The sequence below is a fragment of the Neoarius graeffei genome, chromosome 2, assembly GCF_027579695.1.
Source record: "Neoarius graeffei isolate fNeoGra1 chromosome 2, fNeoGra1.pri, whole genome shotgun sequence".
In the NCBI taxonomy this organism is placed as follows: domain Eukaryota; kingdom Metazoa; phylum Chordata; class Actinopteri; order Siluriformes; family Ariidae; genus Neoarius; species Neoarius graeffei.
In genome coordinates this window covers 61,983,789-62,006,203 of record NC_083570.1, presented here as the reverse complement: position 1 = coordinate 62,006,203, position 22,415 = coordinate 61,983,789, and the positions used below count along the sequence as shown (strand labels likewise).

The 22,415-nt window shown below is 41.2% G+C and overlaps 2 protein-coding genes across 7 annotated transcripts in view; both read right to left on the bottom strand.

Moving 5' to 3' along the window:
* aqp9a (aquaporin 9a) overlaps nucleotides 1-4,269 on the bottom strand; it is a 32,227-nt gene extending 27,958 nt beyond the window's left edge. Inside the window, exon 1 of the mRNA XM_060903058.1 lies at nucleotides 4,253-4,269. The gene's annotated coding sequence lies outside the window, so the exon portion shown is untranslated. The remainder of the gene's footprint in view (nucleotides 1-4,252) is intronic.
* Nucleotides 1-22,415, bottom strand: part of LOC132881762 (cingulin-like protein 1) — a 42,390-nt gene that overhangs the window by 4,293 nt on the left and 15,682 nt on the right. For all 6 annotated transcript variants that reach the window (XM_060914608.1, XM_060914607.1, XM_060914610.1 and 3 more), the window contains exons 9-15: nucleotides 21,602-21,808; nucleotides 19,629-19,733; nucleotides 11,818-11,970; nucleotides 11,526-11,696; nucleotides 11,208-11,360; nucleotides 5,321-5,410; nucleotides 2,894-2,977 (exon numbers count right to left, since the gene is read on the bottom strand). In XM_060914608.1, coding sequence (XP_060770591.1) covers nucleotides 2,894-2,977; nucleotides 5,321-5,410; nucleotides 11,208-11,360; nucleotides 11,526-11,696; nucleotides 11,818-11,970; nucleotides 19,629-19,733; nucleotides 21,602-21,808 — 963 coding nt within the window. The remainder of the gene's footprint in view (nucleotides 1-2,893; nucleotides 2,978-5,320; nucleotides 5,411-11,207; nucleotides 11,361-11,525; nucleotides 11,697-11,817; nucleotides 11,971-19,628; nucleotides 19,734-21,601; nucleotides 21,809-22,415) is intronic.

The window sequence follows — 22,415 nt, the reverse complement described above, 5'->3', positions numbered from 1 at the left end:
CCCATCCTTTTGGCTACCAGCAGAGCCAGCTGGTAGATCAGACTTTTGCCATAGCCGGTCGGCAAAACAGCGAAAACGTCCTTCTTGAAAAGGAATGAGCGGAGAGCCTCTTCCTGCTCATGTTTCAACAAAAACTCCAAGTCTAATTCTTCTAAAACTGATTCCAAAGCGGAGTCAAACGTGCGCGGTTCACTAGCGGTAGCCATCTTTCCTGTTGCGCTTTCTCCAGCGTCGCGCAGCCTTGTCGTCACTCCTGCAAAAGCCCGCCCAAAGAATCCAAACAAAAACCTTGCGTTGTGATTGGCGGGCACGATTTGATGCCCGGGGTGTTTTTGTTTATATGGTGTGAGGCTAGACCCACTCGCTAGGCAAAAATATTTTTAGCCGCTAGGCGGGTGGGTCTAGTTTACTAGGCTACCAAAAAGGGTCACATTTGCCTATTTATAGCCAAAAACATTCATCCCAACCAACATAAGAACACAAGCTCAGTGTTTTGCAGTGGCAGTGGGTTCAAACCGTATTTGAAACCTGTGGCGAAATCATTCAAGATCATTCTGCAGAGGCTTAAGTACTATTATTTGTTTTTGGTGTTGATTATTTTAAGAACAGTGTTTGCAGAAAAATTGTTTAACAAGAAATTATTTTGCTAAAACAAAACTATTCCCTATTACGATACACAAAATAATATTTTTTACTTTACTTAAGTCTTACTGAAACTGAATAATTGTAACTTAATTACATTTCCAAGAAAAAAAACAAACAATTAATTACTTACACTTTTATTCAGATCTTCAAAATGAAAATATAAGGAGTAAAAATACCTAAAAATCTAGAAGAATGCTTTGTCACGTCCATGCGCATTTGCATTCTGAACGTACAGCGCGTGCCACAAGGACTATGCAACTGTTCCTGATGAGAACGCAATCACAGCCCGTGCTTACAAGGACTCCGCAAGCACACCGACTTCACAAAGTATTCACGTTGTACCCAGTGTCTCACGTCGTCCAGCCTTTTATTCCATGTAACTACTCTGATTCTCGACTCTGCTTTCTGTATTTGGATTCTGCCTTTCGCCTTTGCCTTCATTGTTCTGCTTGCACCTCGTATGACCCTTGCCTGTTTCATGACCCTGCTTTTGCCTTATGGTTGTACAGAGTTTGCATGCTTCTAAATAAATTCTTCTTGCACTTACATCTGTCCAACTGCCTCCATTACTAACACACTTCTTCTCTCATCCAGCCCATGTCTGTACGTTATATATCACCGGAATGGGCTCTTGTGTGTTTTATTTACATTTCAGTTTTGCACCACTGGCCCTACAAAGGTACTTCAAAAAGTTCTCAGCCCCACCTAGAAAATGTCACAGGAAACGGATTGCTCTTGCATTATTTTTCTACATAGTCTTCTTTAACGGGGCGGCATGGTGGTGTAGTGTTTAGTGCTGTCGCCTCACAGCAAGAAGGTCTGGGTTTGAGCCCCGTGGCCGGTGAGGGCCTTTCTGTGTGGAGTTTGCATGTTCTCCCCGTGTCCGCGTGGGTTTCCTCCGGGTGCTCCGGTTTCCCCCACAGTCCAAAGACATGCAGGTTAGGTTAACTGGTGACTCTAAATTGACCGTAGATGTGAATGTGAGTGTGAATGGTTGTCTGTGTCTATGTGTCAGCCCTGTGATGACCTGGCGACTTGTCCAGGGTGTACTCCGCCTTTCGCCCATAGTCAGCTGGGATAGGCTCCAGCTTGCCTGCGACCCTGTAGAACAGGATAAAGCGGCTACAGATAATGAGATGAGATGAGTCTTCTTTAACGTCAACGTACCTGGTCCACAGGTGTTAAAGCTTTCCTATCCCTTCACGGAAGAAGGGCACATCTTGAGCCTCCAGATACTCCTCTACAGCATGGATGACTTCATGATCACGCTGAAAATGGCGACCATGCAAGTGGGATTTCAGTTTGGGGAACAGACAGAAGTCAGATGGTGCCAGGTCGGGTGAGGTAGGTGCATGGGGCAACAGTTCAAAGCCACATTTGACTGCTTCTGCCACTGCCACCTGTGCTGTGTGGATGGGCGCATTGTCCTGGAGCAACAGCACACCAGCTTGAAGCTTTCCTCTCTATTCTTTTTTGATTGCTTCTTTCATTTCAGTTTTTGTGGACAGTCATATAAGGCTTTATAGTATACAGTTATGCCCCAAAATGCAAGTTACACCCCTTGTTTCCGGGTGAGGCCAAGAACTTTTTGAAGTACCCTCATAAGTGAAATGTTTCTAAAGGCTAGAGTAAGCGAATGTGTCTCATTTGCCTCCAAGGCATTAATGCCTTCTAATTTAAAAACATGTTGAGGTAAGTTTCACTAATTTACTGTTAGCTTGTTTTTGCTAAAGCCAAGTTTGACGAGCATCAGTTCCAGTAGCTAATATAATCAGCTAGACAGTGAGTGAAATTCTAGCTAATGGAAGTTATTTTTCACATGAAAATCTGAAAATATTAATTTCAGCAATTAAACATTTACTGTTTAATACTTGAGCACATTTTTAAATTGTCTCTACTTTTACTTAACTATGTCATTTCCCAGTCTTTCCAACCGTGTTAATGATACAGAGACTTGCAGAGACACCACCAGCCACCTCTTGTACATGGATGACTGAAAGAGACATTGCTTCACTGAACCACATGACCAGGATCTACATCAAGGACACCAGGACATCAAGATGCCATTGTGTGATTAAAGTGTGATTAAGTGATAAAGCAGGGATAGAATGAAGAGAACTAGAGATATATCCCTAAAAGCAGAGATGAATTTTTTATATAAATCTGATATTTTGCTTTTGACTATGTGGAGTTTATTACTATATTGGTATGAACAATATTTAGATATTTGTCTCTTTAAAATCTTTACCTGTCTCTCCAAACTGATCTTGTCACACTCCAGATCCTGCCTAACTGCTCGCTCCTGCAGCAATTCGGCTCTCACCTGCTCGACCTGTAAGGAGCGCACACACACACACACACACACACACACACACACACACACACACACACACACACACACACACACACACCCCTGTGTCAGCAAGTATTCAGTAAGGTTCTTTCTAACAATGAACCATCAAGCATAATTTGTAGAACACACAAAAAAGCAAAAGAGTTAAAGGGGAAAACTCTTAAAAATATTATGTCCATTATACAAAAAACATACAATGTATGTGTCAGTAAAGGTATTGAGAGTGACAGCACTAGCCAAACTACAAACATGGCTACTCAGAACTACAATGCCCAAGAAGCACAGCGCCCCCTGTCACCAGCTTATTGAACTCAGCTGTCGCTCAGTCACAATTCATCAGCCACACTACTTAAGCCTCACTCACACACACCCTCATTGCGAAGTATTGTTCTGTGGTTTCCCATCCATACCAAGCCTTTCTATCTCTGCCTGACTCTAGTTATTCTGACCCTCGCTATCTCTGTGTCTATGCTTCTTGTCTCATCTGTATTGCCCTGCTTGCTGATCAACCGACCCTTGCCTGCCTTTTGACCACGCTTCTAGTTTTGTGATTTGGCTTCATTACAAGTTTGCTACCCTGCTCTCCCCTGCACATACATCCGTAAGTGCTCACACTTTGACCATCTAGACATCCTTCTATTTATCCAGCTCAATGTTTATACTGAAAGTTCAGTTGTTGATTTGGCAAAAAAAGCGCTATTCTTTATTAAATAGGACCTAAATCAGGTCAACAGATAGAATCAGACCAGAGAGAAAGAGAAAATGGAGCAGAAACATGAACAAAACAAATAGACATCCACCTGTATGTTTTAATGTTGTATCAATATATCCAGTGATATGTGAGCCAGTGAGTGTGTGTTAGCTTAAAAACCAGCACTTCCAAACTTATTTGCTGATTTTAGGCAGATAGTCTGACTTGAAATTAAAGCAAACACTCTCTTGCACATTAAATGTTGTCAAGATTTGGTGAGAGCGGCTGTGGCTCAACGAGCCTTTTGTGCAGTGGCTTCTGGTTAGCAGCTCTGTGTGGACATGCATGGATAGGCCTGCACAATGTGTACAAGGAAACTGCAACAGTGTCCCAATATGAGAGGCAGAGATAAAGAATACCACAACAAAGAGGACAGCTGCTTCCACTGCCAAGTGCCATTCCCGCTCATATCATGGTTTCATAGCAGCATTAAAACTAATTACAATTTTATGTATATTTTGTTTCCTCATAACTGAATTCTATGAAATAGAAAGCTTGATAACTTCCTTGAATGCTGACTTTCGAGTCCCTGACTCCTACATGATTGCTATGGTTACTTCCACACACTGTCACTTAGATCATTACCTTCTTTGTAATTAAAATTCAACTCATGGTCAGTTTCAACATTAAATGTTAGTCAGTACATTAAAGTGCATATTCTGGACCAATTTCGTGGTTTTTTTTTTTTAAATATGAAAGTAGGTCCCTTTACACACTCATCCAGAAGGCTAATTTTGCACAAGGCCATCTGTCTACAGCAGAAAAAAATAAAATAACAAAACACATCTGGAAAAATCCCAAGGGAGTCTGGAGCCAGATTCGTGACGTTATCTGCGGAAGCGCCAGCAGGCTGCGCGAGCTTTGCACGGTTTCAGTGCACAGCCTGTGTAGACCAAGCGCTCCCATTTCTCTCTCGTTGTCCGGTGTTTTGGGAAACGATGAGTACTAATCCCATCAAGATTGGTGTTGCTACACCCTCCTACGATACATCTGTTAACCATTTTAATAAATACGCGATAACATTGAAGAAATTTGCAGAAAATCACCAGGTTGTTTTCTCATAAACAAACCAACGCTGACATAGGATTCAGAGGGAGGCGTCCCACACGTGATGTCACGAAAATCAATGTTTGCCGGGAAATTCAAATGCCAAGTTTTTTCAGAGGCGGACCAATTCGCCTAAAATGGCTTGATTTCAACTGAATTTTTCTGGTACTGTGCAAGGTTAAAAAAAAATTGCAGAGAATGCAGAATGTTACAGATATTTGACAAGTTTAATATAAAATAGGAGAATTACATTGATCTTGCTCCTGAATTTACCCATGATATGCACTTTAATGCATAAAATAAACCTTTTTTTTAACAGTTTTTTTAAAGAGTGCATGCTAAGCAGACAGCTAATTAAAATGTAGCATTTACAAGGTGAAATTCAATATTGAAATGTGGATTTTTGCCAGCAGGTCAGGATATTAATGCTTCTTTGCCACACTTGCTATCACTAGATAGGTGTGATGCAATAATCAGTGAGGTTTGTGTGATGTGTAATATTGTGTCAACTGTGAACTACAGACCTGCTCCTTGACTTTCTCTATTCTCTGCACCATTGTGTCACCATTGCTGCACTCCTCAGTCAGGGCCTCCTGCAGCTGAACTACTCGCACCTGCACAAATGTACACATACACAAAAATAAGAAATACATTAAACTGCATACTTAAATGTGTTTTTTTTTTTAGCTATAAACTAAATTATATGACTGTACTGTGATGAAACGAATCAATGCTGGTGTAAATATGGGGAACATTACAATTTTTATAAATTTCGAACCCATTTTTATGGCTCAAAATGGCATCTACTGGTTAAAATCATCCTGAATCTTGCACAGCCAATGTAGAGTTGAAGGTATGGTACTTCTCTATTCATAGATATGAGAGAGAGTATTCTGCAAAAATCTTAGGCACATGTAAAGAAATGCTTTTGACCAACAATAGTGCTCTGAGAGCACAATATTCCCTGCTGGCAACTATGCCATAACTCTGGTAAAATGCGACTGAATTGAACAAAATTGCAATATGCATATTATCAACATATAACAAAGAATCCTGCCAAGTTTCATGAAATTCTTCCAAAAATAGTGAGAGGAGTTGATTTTGAGAAGGTGAGCACCATTCCCAGGACGGATGGACATCGACACGACATAATCCCCCCCGCTGGCCGAAAGGGAAGTTCTGAGGGAAGTTGATTTCAGAAAGCAAGCACACCTTGATGAAATTGCCAACGTACAAGTTTGTTAATAATCAAGGGTATAACTCTGGTAAAATTTGTCCCAATTAAACAATTTCAATATGCGTATAACTGTCATATAACAAAGCCTTTTGCCAAGTTGGTGAAATTCCTCCGCAAATTGTGAGAGGAGTTGATTTCAGAAGAATGTACACCCTCATGAAACTGTCAAAGTACAAGTTATTTAATCAAGGGTCAAAACTCTGGGAAAATTTTCACAAACGAAATTGAATCACAATATGCATATTACTGTCAAATAACAAGGCCTTTTGCCAAGCTTTAAGAAATTCATCCAAAAACTGTGAGAGGAGCTGATGTCAGAAGACAAGCACACCTTCATGAAATTGTGAAAGTAAAAGGCTGTTAATCAAGGGCCACAACTCTGGTAAAATGTGACCAAATTTAACGAAATAATATGCGTACTATCGACATATAACAATGCCTTTTGCCAAGTTTTGTGAAATTCCTCCAAAAATTGCGAGAGGAGTTGATTTCAGAAGGTGAGTACCCTTCCCGGGACGGACAGATGGATGGACATTGCAACAACATAATCCCCCTTTGGGCCTTTCAACCAGCGGGGGATAAAAATGGCTTAATAATGAAATGAAATGTTTCAACATTTAAAAAAATACTATAAACAGCAGTAAGCCATAATAAATGAATCAGTCAATATTTGGTGTGAGACGACCCTTTGCTTTCAAAAAAATAGTCTCAGGTACAGTGAGTGCAGTTTGATAAGGAAATGAGCTGTAGGTTTTACTGAGCATCTTACAGAACCAGCCACAGTTCTTCTGGACACTTTGACTGTCACACTCACTGCTTAGTTTTACAGCAAAACCCAGCAGCCTTCATTATGCTTTCTTTTTTTAATCTGAAAAGTGCTCTCTTATGCAATATGCTGCTCAGATACAATCTTTTTTCTGCAACATTTAATTATGTGCTGGAAAACGAACATTTGGAACTCTAAAATGTTTTTGTACTGATTTGATAATGTAGAAGTCTCATCTCATTATCTCTAGCTGCTTTATCCTGTTCTACAGGGTTGCAGGCAAGCTGGAGCCTATCCCAGCTGACTATGGGCGAAAGGCGGGGTACACCCTGGACAAGTCGCCAGGTCATCACAGGGCTGACACATAGAGACAGACAACCATTCACACTCTCATTCACACCTACGCTCAATTTAGAGTCACCAGTTAACCTAACCTGCATGTCTTTGGACTGTGGGGGTAACTGGAGCACCCAGAGGAAACCCACGCGGACACGGGGAGAACATGCAAATGCCGAACATAAAGGCCTTTGTCGACCACGGGGCTCGAACCCGGACCTTCTTGCTGTGAGGTGACAGCGCTAACCACTACACCACCGTGCCGCCAATGTAGAAGTCATAAAATAGAAATCTATAACAGTTTGTGTGAAAAACAAATAAAATAGGGTGCCCAAGATTTTGCACAGTACTGTGTGTTAATGCCCCCGGCCTTGAGTAGGAGTCTGTAAAATATGCTCGATTTCAAATATACAGTGGCGCTTGAAAGTTTGTGAACCCTTTAGAATTTTCTATATTTCTGCATAAACATGACCTAAAACATCAGATTTTCACACAAATCCTAAAAGTAAATAAAGAGAACCCAGTTAAACAAATGAGACAAAAATATTATACTTGGTCATTTATTTATTGAGGAAAATGATCCAATATTACATATCTGAGTGGCAAAAGTATGTGAACCTTTAGGATGAGCAGTTCATTTGAAGGTGAAATTAGAGTCAGGTGTTTTCAATTAATGGGATGACAATCAGGTGTGAGTGGGCACCCTGTTTTATTTAAAGAACAGGGGTCTATCGAAGTCTGATCTTCACAACACATGTTTGTGGAAGTGCATCATGGCACGAACAAAGGAGATTTCTGAGGACCTCAGAAAAAGTGGTGTTGATGCTCATCAGGCTGGAAAAGGTTACAAAACCATCTCTAAAGAGTTTGGACTCCACCAATCCACAGTCAGACAGACTGTGTACAAATGGAGGAAATTCAAGACCATTGTTACCCTCCCCAGGAGTGATTGACCAACAAAGATCACTCCAAGAGCAAGGCGGGTAATAGTCAGTGAGGTCACGAAGGACCCCAGGATAACTTCTAAGCAACTGAAGGCCTCTCTCACATTGGCTAATGTTAATGTTCATGAGTCCACCATCAGGAGAACACTGAACAACAATGGTGTGCATGGCAGGGTTGCAAGGAGAAAGCCACTGCTCTCCAAAAAGAACACTGCTGCTCGTCTGCAGTTTGCGAAAGATCATGTGGGCAAGCCAGAAGGCTATTGGAAAAAATGTTTGATGGACGGATGAGACCAAAATAGAACTTTTTGATTTAAATGAGAAGCGTTATGTTTGGAGAAAGGAAAACACTGCATTCCAGCATAAGAACCTTATCCCATCTGTGAAACATGTTGGTGGTAGTATCATGGTTTGGGCCTGTTTTGTTGCATCTGGGCCAGGACAGCTTGCCATCATTGATGGAACAATGAATTCTGAATTATACCAGCGAATTCTAAAGGAAAATGTCAGGACATCTGACCATGAACTGAATCTCAAGAGAAGGTGGGTCATGCAGCAAGACAACGACCCTAAGCACACAAATCGTTCTACCAAAGGATGGTTAAAGAAGAATAAAGTTAATGTTTTGGAATGGTCAAGTCAAAGTCCTGACCTTAATCCAATCAAAAGGACCTGAAGCGAGCAGTTCATGTGAGGAAACCCACCAACATCCCAGAGTTGACACTGTTCTGTACGGAGGAACGGGCTAAAATTCCTCCAAGCTGGTGTGCAGGACTGATCAACAGTTACCGGAAACATTTAGTTGCAGTTATTGCTGCGCAAGGGGGTCACACCAGATACTGAAAGCAAGGGTTCATATACTTTTGCCACTCACAGATATGTAATATTGGATCATTTTCCTCAATAAATAAATGACCAAGTATAATATTTTTGTCTCATTTGTCTAACTGGGTTCTCTTTACCTACTTTTAGGACTTGTGTGAAAATCTGATGTTTTAGGTCATATTTATGCAGAAATGTAGAAAATTCCAAAGGGTTCACAAACTTTTTCAAGCACCACTGTATGCTGATCGAGGCTCATCACCCCTTCCTCAGCCCCTCCCTGAAACTCTCCCCTGTTCCCCCAACCATTGATCACTTCTTAGCATTTTGAAAAATTATTCAGTGGGTGGAGTTAGGCTCAGCTGGGAATGAAGTTACACTTGAATATATGTGTGGATGGTTGCATCTGACTTCCAACATAAGGTGCCTTAGTAAGGTTTTAGCCCACCAGAGGAGCTTTAATATGCCGTTCATAGATTCTCCACATCTCTTGAACTGTACTAGAGGGATGAACACTGTTCTTACAAAAGACTTTCCCTCAACAGGTGTTCAGCTGGTTCAGATCTGGAGCCTGTGAAGGCCATAGCATATGATTTTCATAATTCTCAAACTCTTCACTGAGCTTTCAGGCAACCTGTAGGGCAGGGTTTCCCAAAGTGTGGTGCGCGCACCCCCCAGGGGGTGCGCAAGATAAAAAATGTAATGGCGATTTTTAACTCTTCTTCTACGCTGTAATGGTTCTGCAGTAGTTTGTGGCTTCATTCATTCATTCATTCATTCATTCATTCGCGATGCTCAACTGGTTGAAATCGGCAAAACTAAATGCGCCACCACAAATCAGGGATGAAGGAGGAGACTGGGAGATGTTGAGAAAGATTTGAGGCTGAGACTGTCTTCAATTACCCCAAACATCGGAAAGTTCTGTGCCAAGATGCAGGCCCATCCGTCGCATTAATATTGGTATGTATTTGGCCAAATGGCATTGATCTTGCTAAAAATATATACTGCTACTGAAAATAGGACCTATATAGCCTTCATCCGTGTTTAAAACACTAGCAACACAACCCTGTCATTACAAGGTTATGAAAATGAATTGAGAATGAATTTAATTTGCAAAAAAGTTAACATAACAGTAAAAATAGCAATGATAATTATGAACATGTGCATTTTAAAGAGATACAACAATTAAGGAGCATATCAGGAACAGATAAAGAAGAGGATCCATCTGATTGTGAAGTGCAGCGCTGGCGGCTCAGTCTGCAGCGAGAGAGAGACAGACAGACACACAGACGGTGGGTGGGTCTGTGTGTCTGTCTGTCTCTCTCTCTCTCTCGCTGCAGACTGAGCCGCCAGCGCTGCACTTCACAATTAGATGGATCCTCTTCTTTAACTGTTCCTGATATGCTCCTTAATTGTTGTATCTCTTTAAAATGCATATGTTCATAATTATCATTGCTATTTTTACTGTTATGTTACCTTTTTTGCAAATTAAATTCATTCTCAATTCATTTTCATAACCTTGTAATGACAGGGTTGTGTTGCTAATGTTTTAAACACGGATGAAAATCATATATTTTCCCCATATCTGGCTGGTAGACTACATGCCTCGATGTGATCTCCCTTTGTAATGAATTTGCGCATTTACCGTGTTGCAACGTTTTAAAACTGTTACATTTCAATCAAATTCTATCTAATTCAAATATGAGAGCGCATAATATGTTAATGTGATTCGATGTTCTCATTCGAGCACGACGTGCTGCCTTTAGCCTCGGTCACAATCGGCCGTACGTGCTCTTACGGCCGGTCTACGCGCAAGAAACGCACGGAGGGCGCGCGTATGACGTGCTGATTTTCGAGCTGCAGACCGGCCGCAGAGGTTCTTTGTCATGTCAAACAAACTCTACGGGCGCTTACGTTTTTTTTCCAGGTTGCAAGACAAACTTACGGCCAATGCGCATCTTTCTCCATGAACAAAAAAAACAAAAACAAAACGCAGCGATTTGGGAAACACCAAAAATTGCATGGCTAAAAAATTGTACGTCCGGTTGTGACCTAGGCTTTTGTAAGAAAGCTTTGGTGTGTGGGGTTTTTTTTTTTTCACTTTTGTGGTTTCCTGCAGGTGTTGCAAACGATGTTTGTTATTATTTTAGCACGATTAAAGATGCTGCCTTTATGAGAAAGCGTGTGTTTTTTGAAACTGGGGGACTGGGGGTGCGTCAGCCTGGTTGGAGTATAGAAGGGGGTGCGCGGCCAAAAAAGTTTGGGAACTGCTGCTGTAGGGGGATGTGGTTTTCGTGTGTGTGTACCTCCATTATTTTCACTTGTCGGTCCCGGTCATCCTGTGCAGTTTTGTTGCACTCCTGAAGCTCCTGCACTCTCATCTCCAGCTGTTTACACCTTTGCTTCGCCTTCTCCAACTCTGCCTCACGTTGAGCCAACTCGGCCTCCAGTCTAGACAACTGCCCACACACACACACACACACACACACACACACACACACAGAGTACAACACTAAGTAATATGTCATTCTGATACATTGCTGCTTTGTTGTCAGTCTGTGGTCTTTCTGTCTCTATATACAGTCTATGCTATATGTGTAAGTGTGTCTCCATCTTTTCAGCACCTCTTTCTGACATTCCTGTGAGGTGCGTGAGTGTTTCTCCAGCTCGGTTTGCGTGTTGTGCAGCTGGATGCGGAGCGTACTGAGCTCCTTTGAGCTCTGTTCTCGGACTTCATCCACCTGATCCTGCAGTTTCTGAGTCTCTACCTCTGAACCCACCAGCATTTTCTTTATCTACAGTCAGAGAGGGAGACAGAAACAAGGAAAGAGAGAAATTTAATGGATTTGTAAATGCAACAAAATTCAAGATAATATTTTTAAATAGTATTTATTTTACACTTCTAACTATTCTTACCTCTTCCTGTAATGCCTCAAAGTTTCTGTCCTGCTTCCTCTTCTCCTGCTCCAGGCCCCTTTTGCTCTTTCGGAGCTCCTCCATCTGTCTCTCCTCTTCCTTCAGTCTCTCTTTCAACTGGCGATGCTCCTGGTTCAGCTTCGTTAGCTCACTCTACAAACAGTAAATGCATTTAATAAAGTGTGATATCTCTGCGTAAGACTGATACAACTTCTCCTAATTCCTGAAAGACTGTTTTGGACATAAGTATACAGAGGCGATAATGACAGGCGTACTAACACCTTCTGCGCGCTTCGGCAGCGCATTGATATCTGAGCTCCGTATCAATGCACTGTCGAAGCGCGCAGAAGGTGTTAGTACGCCTGTCATTATAGTGCGGACTTTCCATAGCATAGAAAATCGCTACGTTTCAATTTGTGTAACTGAACTTGTTTCATATCACTGGTCATATAAACCTATGTAAACAGGAAAAACACGGAAGAGTTTGGTCGCATCTAACTACAGCCCCAAAAAATACCATTGGCCATACTGAGCCTAGCGACATTGCTAACAGGAGTGACAGCGCGTCTGACTGCGTCTGACTGACTGGGAGGTTGCGCAAAGCTCGGAGAGGTATGGAGCAGCTCGTCTCAATTCAGATAAGAGCATATTTCATTATGGAAGTACGGTGGACTGTTCCTTTAATGTAAATTCAGTGCTACAGACTTTACAAATTTTATTACCTGTCTGATGGTAGACTTGGTGAAAATATTGCTTTTTGTCTTTGACGAATCTTTCCTACCCAAAAGCATGGATTTATAGCCCTTAAGTAATTTTTGTTTAACAGTAAGCAATGGTGGAGAAAGGAAGATGTATTCATTCAGTCTTTTTAAGGGTCAGCTTAATATTACAGCATATCCTGAAATGGTTTGTTTTTCTTATACTGCAGCAATTATCTCTGACTGTTACAAACACTGTGAACTCCTTCCAAAAATGTTAAATAATATTAGCTGAGCCCTACCAGATCAAATTCCTTGTCGAGAAAGTCAGCGATGTCTTTCCTAGCCCAACCAACCTATTCTCCTTGGGCCTGGTAGAAACCCCCACATGCCTGCTGTGCCAGGAAAGAGGATTCCTGGAACCCATCCTAAGTTGTTGCCCAAAAGCTCTGGGAGAGGGGCGTTATCCATGGCATCATGACCAGGTGCTGAGGGTTATCGTAGAGGCCATCAGCACAGGGATCTCTCTCGGTAGGCAGCAACAACCAGCAAAGCGCTCCATTGCTTTTGTTAAGGCTGGAGAGAAGTCGCAACAGCGTACGAACCTGACAGGGGGGGCTTCTGGCAGCAGCCCGGGACTGGCAGTTGAAGGTTGACCTGGGGAGACAGCTCAAATTCCCAGACACTATAGCTGTGACCACGCTTACGCCTGGCATGGTTCTTGTGTCAGAACCATCAAGGCAGGTGGTCCTGCTGGAACTGACTGTGCCCTGGGAAGATCAAATGGGAGAGGCATTTGAAAGGAAGAGGGCCAAGTATGAGGAGCTTGCAGGGAAATGCCAAAGCAGGGGATGGAAGACCCGTGGCTACCCCATCAAGGTTGGCTGCTGAGGATTTGCTGGCCAGCCGCTCTGCAGAGCCCTCAGGCTGGTGGGGATTAGGGGACTGCACAGCAAGAGAGCCATCAGGAACATCACTGATGCTACATAGAAGGCATCAAGCTGGCTGTGGCTCAAAAGGAACGAGCCGTGGAACACACAAGCTACAAGTTGGGGACTGATCACCCCTGGCTGGGTTGCCTGGGTGAGGGCGTATGATGATGAAAGATCCAAAACATATCATGACCCCAGGTTACATCACTGATGTGTCTAGGTTGCACTGTAAGGTGTTCACTGATTTTACACACAACTTACAGAAAGATTCACCATATCAAGGATTGCTTTTCTTTGCTAAATAACATTTTTAATCCATATAATATAGATATTTAGGCAGTGCCTAAAAGCAGAGCTCCTAATGAGTGTATGAGCAAAACATTTGCAAAGGCACAAAATCAACCTGAATAGAATATTATAGCATATGAACCACCGAATAGTGTAGTGCAGTGTTTCTCAACCACTGGGCCACGGCCCACTAAGTGCCATCTAGTGGGCTGCAAAATGTCTTTTTCAAGTTTGAAGCCAAATACTAAATAGTTCAGGATGTTGTAGGGTCCCAAATCTGGTAGCTGGTTTGCCATATACTTTAAGTGGAATAAATACATTTGTGGGTAAATTAAGAAGAACAAGCCTTTATTTTGTCACATTTAACCCGCACGTGCATGCACGTAGAGCACGCAGTGGGCAGAATAAATAAATACGTTTGTGGGTAAGTGATATGGATCTGTGATGCCTGCTGGAAGAGAAGAGCAGGGAGGATTGAGAATCGAGCAGCTGTGGTTTGTTTACACCCGATACTAAAACTTGTAGCATCCTAGCAACCTTCTCAAACGTGCATACAAAAAGCCCAGAAACTCCTATTTACCCGGGCAAAAATGATACAGGATTTGTCTTGTAGTGTCCTGATCCCCAGATCTTTAACCCAGCCACATATAAAAAGTTGTTCTCCTCCATGCTCTTTCAGGTTTTCATCTGTGTGTCCATGTAGAACAATGGCTGCAGCACCAGGTAGTCTGAGATGTCGGGGAACTCAATGGATGGATAATTTTCCAACTCATAATGAATGAATAACTTATTTAAACATAAGTTGATCAGCAGAGCTGGAGGGTTCGTGCATGTACTTTTTTTTTTAAAAACTTTTTTCGTCACATGCACACTTCAAGCACAGTGAAATTCATCCTCTGCATTTAACCCATCTGAAGCAGTGAACACACACACACTCAGAGCAGTGGGCAGCCACACCAGAGCGCCCGGGGAGCAGTCAGGGGTCAGGTACCTCGCTCAAGGGCACCTCAGCCCAAGGCCACCCCACGTCAACCTAACTGCATGTCTTTGGACTGTGGGGGAAACCGGAGCACCCAGAGGAAACCCACGCAGACACGGGGAGAACATGCAAACTCCACAAAGAAAGGCCCTCGCTGGCCGCTGGGTCACACACACACACGTGTGTGTGTGTGTGTGTGTGTGTGTGTGTGTGTGTGTGTGTGTGTGTATATATAGTCGTCGACTTAAGACCGAGCGACTTTACGACCGTCTGGTTATGACTGGCAAGTGTTTCCCAGCTGAGCGTACAACAGTTTCCGCCCCAGCTCCAGGCACACTTGCAGTCTCTCTCGCGCTCCCTCACGCACTCCGTCATACAGTTTCCGCCCCAGCTCCTGGTTTATGAAACGAGCAAATCCTCCCGCCAGCCCGAGTGCTGCAACAGCTGATGACGTAGACAACCCACAGCCAAGCACCAGTGATGCCAGCGGTCACTAAGTTTTGTATTTTGCTATGTTTTACATTTGTATTTTGGTATGTTTCAAACTAAAATGGTTTCTATTTTTCACACCTGTATTTCGTATTTTTTGTTTTGCACATATTAAACGAATTGTACTGTACGCAGTGTAGTATGCAGTGTTTGACTTAAACCAAATAATGAGCCAAGGTAATGAAATAAGAAAATGTTGATAAAATACGACTTAAAGATGATTACAATCAGGGCTTTGAACCAGAATTTTTTTCCTATTGGTTCGTTCCGAACAGAAACGGAATTTTAACGTTTCCGGTTTTGGGTTCCACCATTAAATAGACGTTCCCGAACCGGTTAGAACAAAAAAATTTCGTTCCCGGAACAGTTAATTACGTTCCCTGTCAGCTGTTTAACAAATGGCTATAAAATTATGTCTCTGTCTCATCCAGCTTAAGCCAAATGTAGGCTAATTCTATTACAACCTTCATTAAATAAGACAAGAAATAATTCAAAACAATTATTATTTCAAATGTTGGCGATTTGGATTCTCAGTATGTCTTCCCATCTACACAAACAGAAAAAGTGCCAAAAATGAAATAGAATTCGTTTAGTGTGTTACCAAAGGCTAGTCAGGCCCTATAGAGGGCTACCGCATGACGTCACCGCGCCGCGAGATTTTGTTAGGCACCATATTGGAAGACCAAGTACACATCTATGCAAGTACATACATACATAAAACAAACTACACCTGAAATGTAGCCAGGGCCGGTTCTGCCCTAATCTGGACCCGGGTGCAACATCGCGCAAACCCCCCCCCCCCCCCCAAAAAACAAACAAACACCAGTCTAAATCAGGACAACCATCACATAACTATAAACATTTTATATCAACTATTTGAACTAAATGGGCTATAATAAATAAGCCTGCAGGCAGCCATGGCGGGCTGCCTCAGAAAAGTAACCATTTGTCCTACCTTAAAACTCGTTTTGCATTTTCTGCCTCCTTTTTTGTATTTTCAACCCTCCGTTTATTTTCTTTCCTTTTCTGAAAACCCGATTTGTGTCCAGACATTTTGTTCTGCTACCAACGAACTAACTCGTCAGGTCTCGTCTCTCGAGTCCGCGATGATTCCCGTGGGAAGGGCAACAACTGATACATTTTTACAAACAGCCAATAGGGAGATTGCAACGTTCAGGCTCTTCTTTGCTCAGACACTCAGTAATGGAGACGTGATAGTAGTCCACCTTCCCGCGCTCTCCATTCAATCAGCGAACGTCACACAGGAAGTGAACCCCAGCGGGTCATAGAAACTTGCGCAGGAGAAGAATGGCTTTTTTATTTGTAGGCTACGGAAACTTTGAGGAACGAAATAAAAACCGGTATTAACCGGTTACCATTATTTTTAATAAGCGTTTCTGTTCCGGAACATAAAAAATAATAAAGTTTCTGGTTTCGTTTCTGTTCCATGTGAAATAGAAAAAGTTCCCGGTTTTCGTTTTCGTTCCTTGAACCGGTTCAAAGCCCTGATTACAATATCATTACACATCACAATATACTTACGTTCATTTAACATAGGCTGACTTACAACCTGTGTGTGTGGTGTTGTTTTTTTTTTTTATATATATGACAAAATATACACGATCTTAAAAAAAACCTTATCTGTTGATTCTGTTAATTATTTTCACATTAAGTTAATTAATAGTATGCATAACTATTGTCTTTGGCTACAATAGGATCAAAATTTATTCTACTAATGCCAAATTTAGCGAGTAAATTTCTTTCATAGAAAAGATCCTTACACGCTAACAGAGAAGGATTTATTGCATTGAGTGGTTCTCTAGATCCACTTCTTTTGAGTGTACGTCTTGGTTTGAATAACTTGCTTGTTTGCTGAACACAAACATGGCAATAAGTTCTTGTGTTAATGGACCAGACTCCACTTTTGGATCATTAATCCCTTTTGATTAGAATGCCCTGCATGCATGGTTTTATGTTGGCTTCTGGCACATCTATACAGTTTTAAATACAATACCTACAATTAAACAGTTTATTTTTATTGTATTTATTTAATTCCCGGGCTCCCATCTGTAACAGGGAGTGATGATATATCCCGTTAATATACTTTACAATAGATTATTAGTTTCTAATAGAATAGATGAGCCAAAATAATTGGGGATATTTTTTAACGGGCCCTGACTTGTTACAAGTATGAATAGGTGGGCCTCAAAGCAGAAAAGGTTGAGAACTCCTGGTGTAGTGTATTTCTCATCAGTAAATTGCTGCATTGTCTTGTGACCGTGACACCAATAATGAGATACGCATCACAGTTACAAATACATATTTATTCATTTCTTTGACACCACATGTCATGTGCCAGAAACAATGCCACAACATTTATTATGGTGTGACTCTGCTGGGTGCCTGGTGGACAACAGTGAACAAGCTCTTTCACTTTACATCATTACTGTTTAGTTCCCATCCAATATCAAACTTGATATGTCAAACAGTTGTCTGATTACAGCTTTCACACCCACATGCGTTGGAGCTCGGAACACACTGCTGCAGACTGTGAAGTGTGCGCACTCATTTAGGACTAATTACCATGCACCGGTTCCTGATTAGAGCTCAATCACAGCACAAACATATCAGGACTCTCAGTAACACACAGACTTTACAAAAACGGTATATTTTGCATCGCTTTTCTGGTTTTGACTGGTTATCATTTCCCTTTTTGTGTTTTTCAACTGAGTATTGTCTGTGCTTCACTTGACCACTGCCTGTTTTTTGACTCTGACTTCATCTACTTTTTGGATGTTTGTTAGTGTTTTTCAATAAAACTCTTCCTGTGCTTATATCCGTCTCTCGCCTTTACATGACAAAAACTGTCAAGTGTCCAACAAGCTAGTGGACTAATAAAACTGTTTTAACTCATTTAATATGAAACTGTCATGAATATTTTCTGTAAAATGTGTGAGTAAATAATCCCATGTTGGTTTTTTTAAAAAGCAAATTTTAAAAAAGTGCTTGATAACCTGTCTATCTTATGTCAATAAAGATGCATATTTTATTGTCCGGGGGTCAAGTGATTTGAGATGTTGACTTGTACTTACGATCAGGTTTCCTGTGGTGCTACACGTATGTACAGTCAAAAGCCATCAAAAATCAGGTTGATGCATTACTATATTCTCTTACATTTGGGGCTCTGCTAAGCTCATATTTAGAGTATGGGGCTCGCTTAAAAGGAGCTCCACTATTATAAGACAGCCTCGTATATTATATGGGGTGTGCTCCATACAAGTCCGCATGAATGAGGAATACTGTATGTGCCTTAAAATGTGCTTTACCTTGCAGCAGACACTACTAACAGAGCTGCTGTTAAAAATATTTGCTCAACTTCTGACAAATCAGATATGAGAATTCAGCAGTGCTGTGGTCTAATTATACACTACATATGCAATAAAAGTGCTCTGAGAGCAGAGTATCCCCTGCTGGCAACAAAGCCATAACTCTGGTAAAATGCAACTGAATTGAACGAAATTGCAATATGCGTATTAGTGATATATAGGATGGACGGACAGACGGACATCGCCATGACATAATCCCCCTTCAGGCCTTTCGGCCAGTAAGGGGGATAAAAATTGCAAGAGAAGTTGATTTCAGAAAGCAAGCACACCTTGATGAAACTGCCAACGTACAAGTTTGTTAATAATCAAGGGTATAACTCTGGTAAAAATTTGCCCAAATTAAACAAAATTTCAATATGCGTATAACTGTCATATAACAAAGCTTTTTGACAAGTTTGGTGAAATTCCTCCACAAATTGTGAGAGAAGTTGATTTCAGAAGAATGTACACCCTCATGAAATTGTCAAATTACAAGTTATTTAATCAAGGGTCAAATCTGGTAAAATTTTCACAAACGAAATTAAATCGTGATATGCGTATTACTGTCATATAACAAGGCCTTTTGCCAAACTTCAAGAAATTTGTCCAAAAATTGTGAGAGGAGTTGATGTCAGAAGGCACGCACACCTTCATGAAATTGTGAAAGTACAAGGTTGTTAATCAAGGGCCACAACTCTGGTAAAATGCGACCGAATTGAACAAAATAACTGTGTATTACCGACATAACGATGCCTTTTGCCAAGTTTCGTGAAATTCCTCCAAAAATTGAGTTGATTTCAGAAGGTGAGTACTCTTCCTGGGAGGGACAGACAGACATCGCCACAACATAATCCCCCTTCGGGCCTTTCAGCCAGCAGGGGATAACGAACTGATTATCTCCCATGATCATGGTAGAAATGTGGAAGTACAATGTTATTGGCATATCAGTAATAGACACGTCAGTATTTCTAATGGCCAAATAAGGAAGTTGAATCTATATATTTGCTCACTTATTTACTGTTATTTTACATTTACTACTCTAGAAATGTGATCTACTGACCTGTGTGTCCTCCAGGTGTCGAGTCAGAGCCCTGTTAGCACCACACATGTCCTCTTCTTGCTGTCTTACCTCAGAAAACTCCTCTTCAAGTCTCTGCTTCTCCTCCTAGTCACCACATTAATGTTAAAATGTTGAAATTGAGACATAACATAAATTAATGGGAAATCATATAAAAGAATCAAATTTTCACCAAAAAAAATTGACAGTACTACAAAATGGAGGATAAAGGACCAACAACTGAGTTTAAAATGATGTGCAAATATTTAAGTAATGCAGGAGTAATATTATCCACTACATAGCATTCTGTTCACTGTGATTCTCTACAACCCCGATTCCAAAAAAGTTGGGACAAAGTACAAATTGTAAATAAGAACGGAATGCAATGATGTGGAAGTTTCAACATTCCATATTTTATTCAGAATAGAACATAGATGACATATCAAATGTTTAAACTGAGAAAATTTATCATTTAAAGAGAAAAATTAGGTGACTTTAAATTTCATGACAACAACACATCTCAAAAAAGTTGGGACAAGGCCATGTTTACCACTGTGAGACATCTCCTTTTCTCTTTACAACAGTCTGTAAACATCTGGGGACTGAGGAGACAAGTTGCTCAAGTTTAGGGATAGGAATGTTAACCCATTCTTGTCTAATGTAGGATTCTAGTTGCTCAACTGTCTTAGGTCTTTTTTGTCGTATCTTCCGTTTTATGATGCGCCAAATGTTTTCTATGGGTGAAAGATCTGGACTGCAGGCTGGCCAGTTCAGTACCCGGACCCTTCTTCTACGCAGCCATGATGCTGTAATTGATGCAGTATGGCATTTGGCATTGTCATGTTGGAAAATGCAAGGTCTTCCCTGAAAGAGATGTCGTCTGGATGGGAGCATATGTTGCTCTAGAACCTGGATATACCTTTCAGCATTGATGGTGTCTTTCCAGATGTGTAAGCTGCCCATGCCACACGCACTAATGCAACCCCATACCATCAGAGATGCAGGCTTCTGAACTGAACGCTGATAACAACTTGGGTTGTCCTTCTCCTCTTTAGTCCGAATGACACAGCGTCCCTGATTTCCATAAAGAACTTCAAATTTTGATTCGTCTGACCACAGAACAGTTTTCCACTTTGCCACAGTCCATTTTAAATGAGCCTTGGCCCAGAGAAGACTTCTGCACTTCTGGATCATGTTTAGATACGACAACTTCTTTGAGCTACAGAGTTTTAGCTGGCAACGGCGGATGGCACGGTGAATTGTGTTCACAGATAATGTTCTCTGGAAATATTCCTGAGCCCATTTTGTGATTTCCAATACAGAAGCATGCCTGTATGTGATGCAGTGCCGTCTAAGGGCCCGAAGATCACGGGCACCCAGTATGGTTTTCCGGCCTTGACCCTTACGCACAGAGATTCTTCCAGATTCTCTGAATCTTTTGATGATATTATGCACTGTAGATGATGATCTGTTCAAACTCTTTGCAATTTTACACTGTCGAACTCCTTTCTGATATTGCTCCGCTATTTGTCGGCGCAGAATTAGGGGGATTGGTGATCTTCTTCCCATCTTTACTTCTGAGAGCCGCTGCCACTCCAAGATGCTCTTTTTATACCCAGTCATGTTAATGACCTATTGCCAATTGACCTAATGAGTTGCAATTTGGTCCTCCAGCTGTTCCTTTTTTGTACCTTTAACTTTTCCAGCCTCTTATTGCCCCTGTCCCAACTTTTTTGAGATGTGTTGCTGTCATGAAATTTCAAATGAGCCAATATTTGGCATGAAATTTCAAAATGTCTCACTTTCGACATTTGATATGTTGTCTATATTCTATTGTGAATACAACATCAGTTTTTGAGATTTGTAAATTATTGCATTCCATTTTTATTTACAATTTGTACTTTGTCCCAACTTTTTTGGAATCGGGGTTGTAGTTTTACCCAAATGTTTTGCTCCCTTATGGGGGAGGCCCTTACCATCAGCTTGTCCAGGTGTTCTCGAAGCTGTTTCTCCTGATTTTTTGACTGTTGGATGATGTTGTTGAGGGTGGTGATTTGGGTTTCCAGACTACGGACCTGGCCAAGGAGCTGCTCTTTAGCCAGGCTGAGCTCTTGAACCTGGGCGTGACTTTTCTTCTGCTCAGTCTCCACATCCTTTTTCTTCTGAGCCAAAGCTGCCACATTCTGAATGGGAGAAATATGGGTTACTGATAGCATGCTAATTCAAAGCCAAAGAATACACAGAGTTCCTTTCTGACACTTTCAGATATCAGTGGTGTTTTCAAAAAGTATTCAATTTGATGTTTTTGTGGAACCTAAAAATTTGTCTTTCGGCATAAAATTGTGCTATTTTCAAGTTAAAATATACTAAATCATTCTTAAAATTCTATTTCATGACATTACAGTATTTTTAGATTATTTCAACCTGAGAGGGGAAAAAAATGAAGTGTTAAAATGATTGTCTTGGTAAATATTGAACAAAAGGTGATTTTAAGAACTGGAACATACCCTTATTTCTCCTCTCTTGTATGTGTGTTGATATGGGAAAAACCTTCAGACAATTCTAAAAACTACAGGCTTTCCTTTACTGAAATATTTCTATTTTGCATTTATATCAACCATAAACCATAGCATTTAAAATTCTATTTGCCCCGTAAGTAAAAAGGGAGAAATTGCATTTAAAGTTCCCATTCCCTCTGTGCCACAGGAGCATCACAGACATTTTGATAGCTGATGCTGAGCTGAACTGATTCTGCTTTTTTGGCATTTTGTTATGGTACGTCGCTATCCA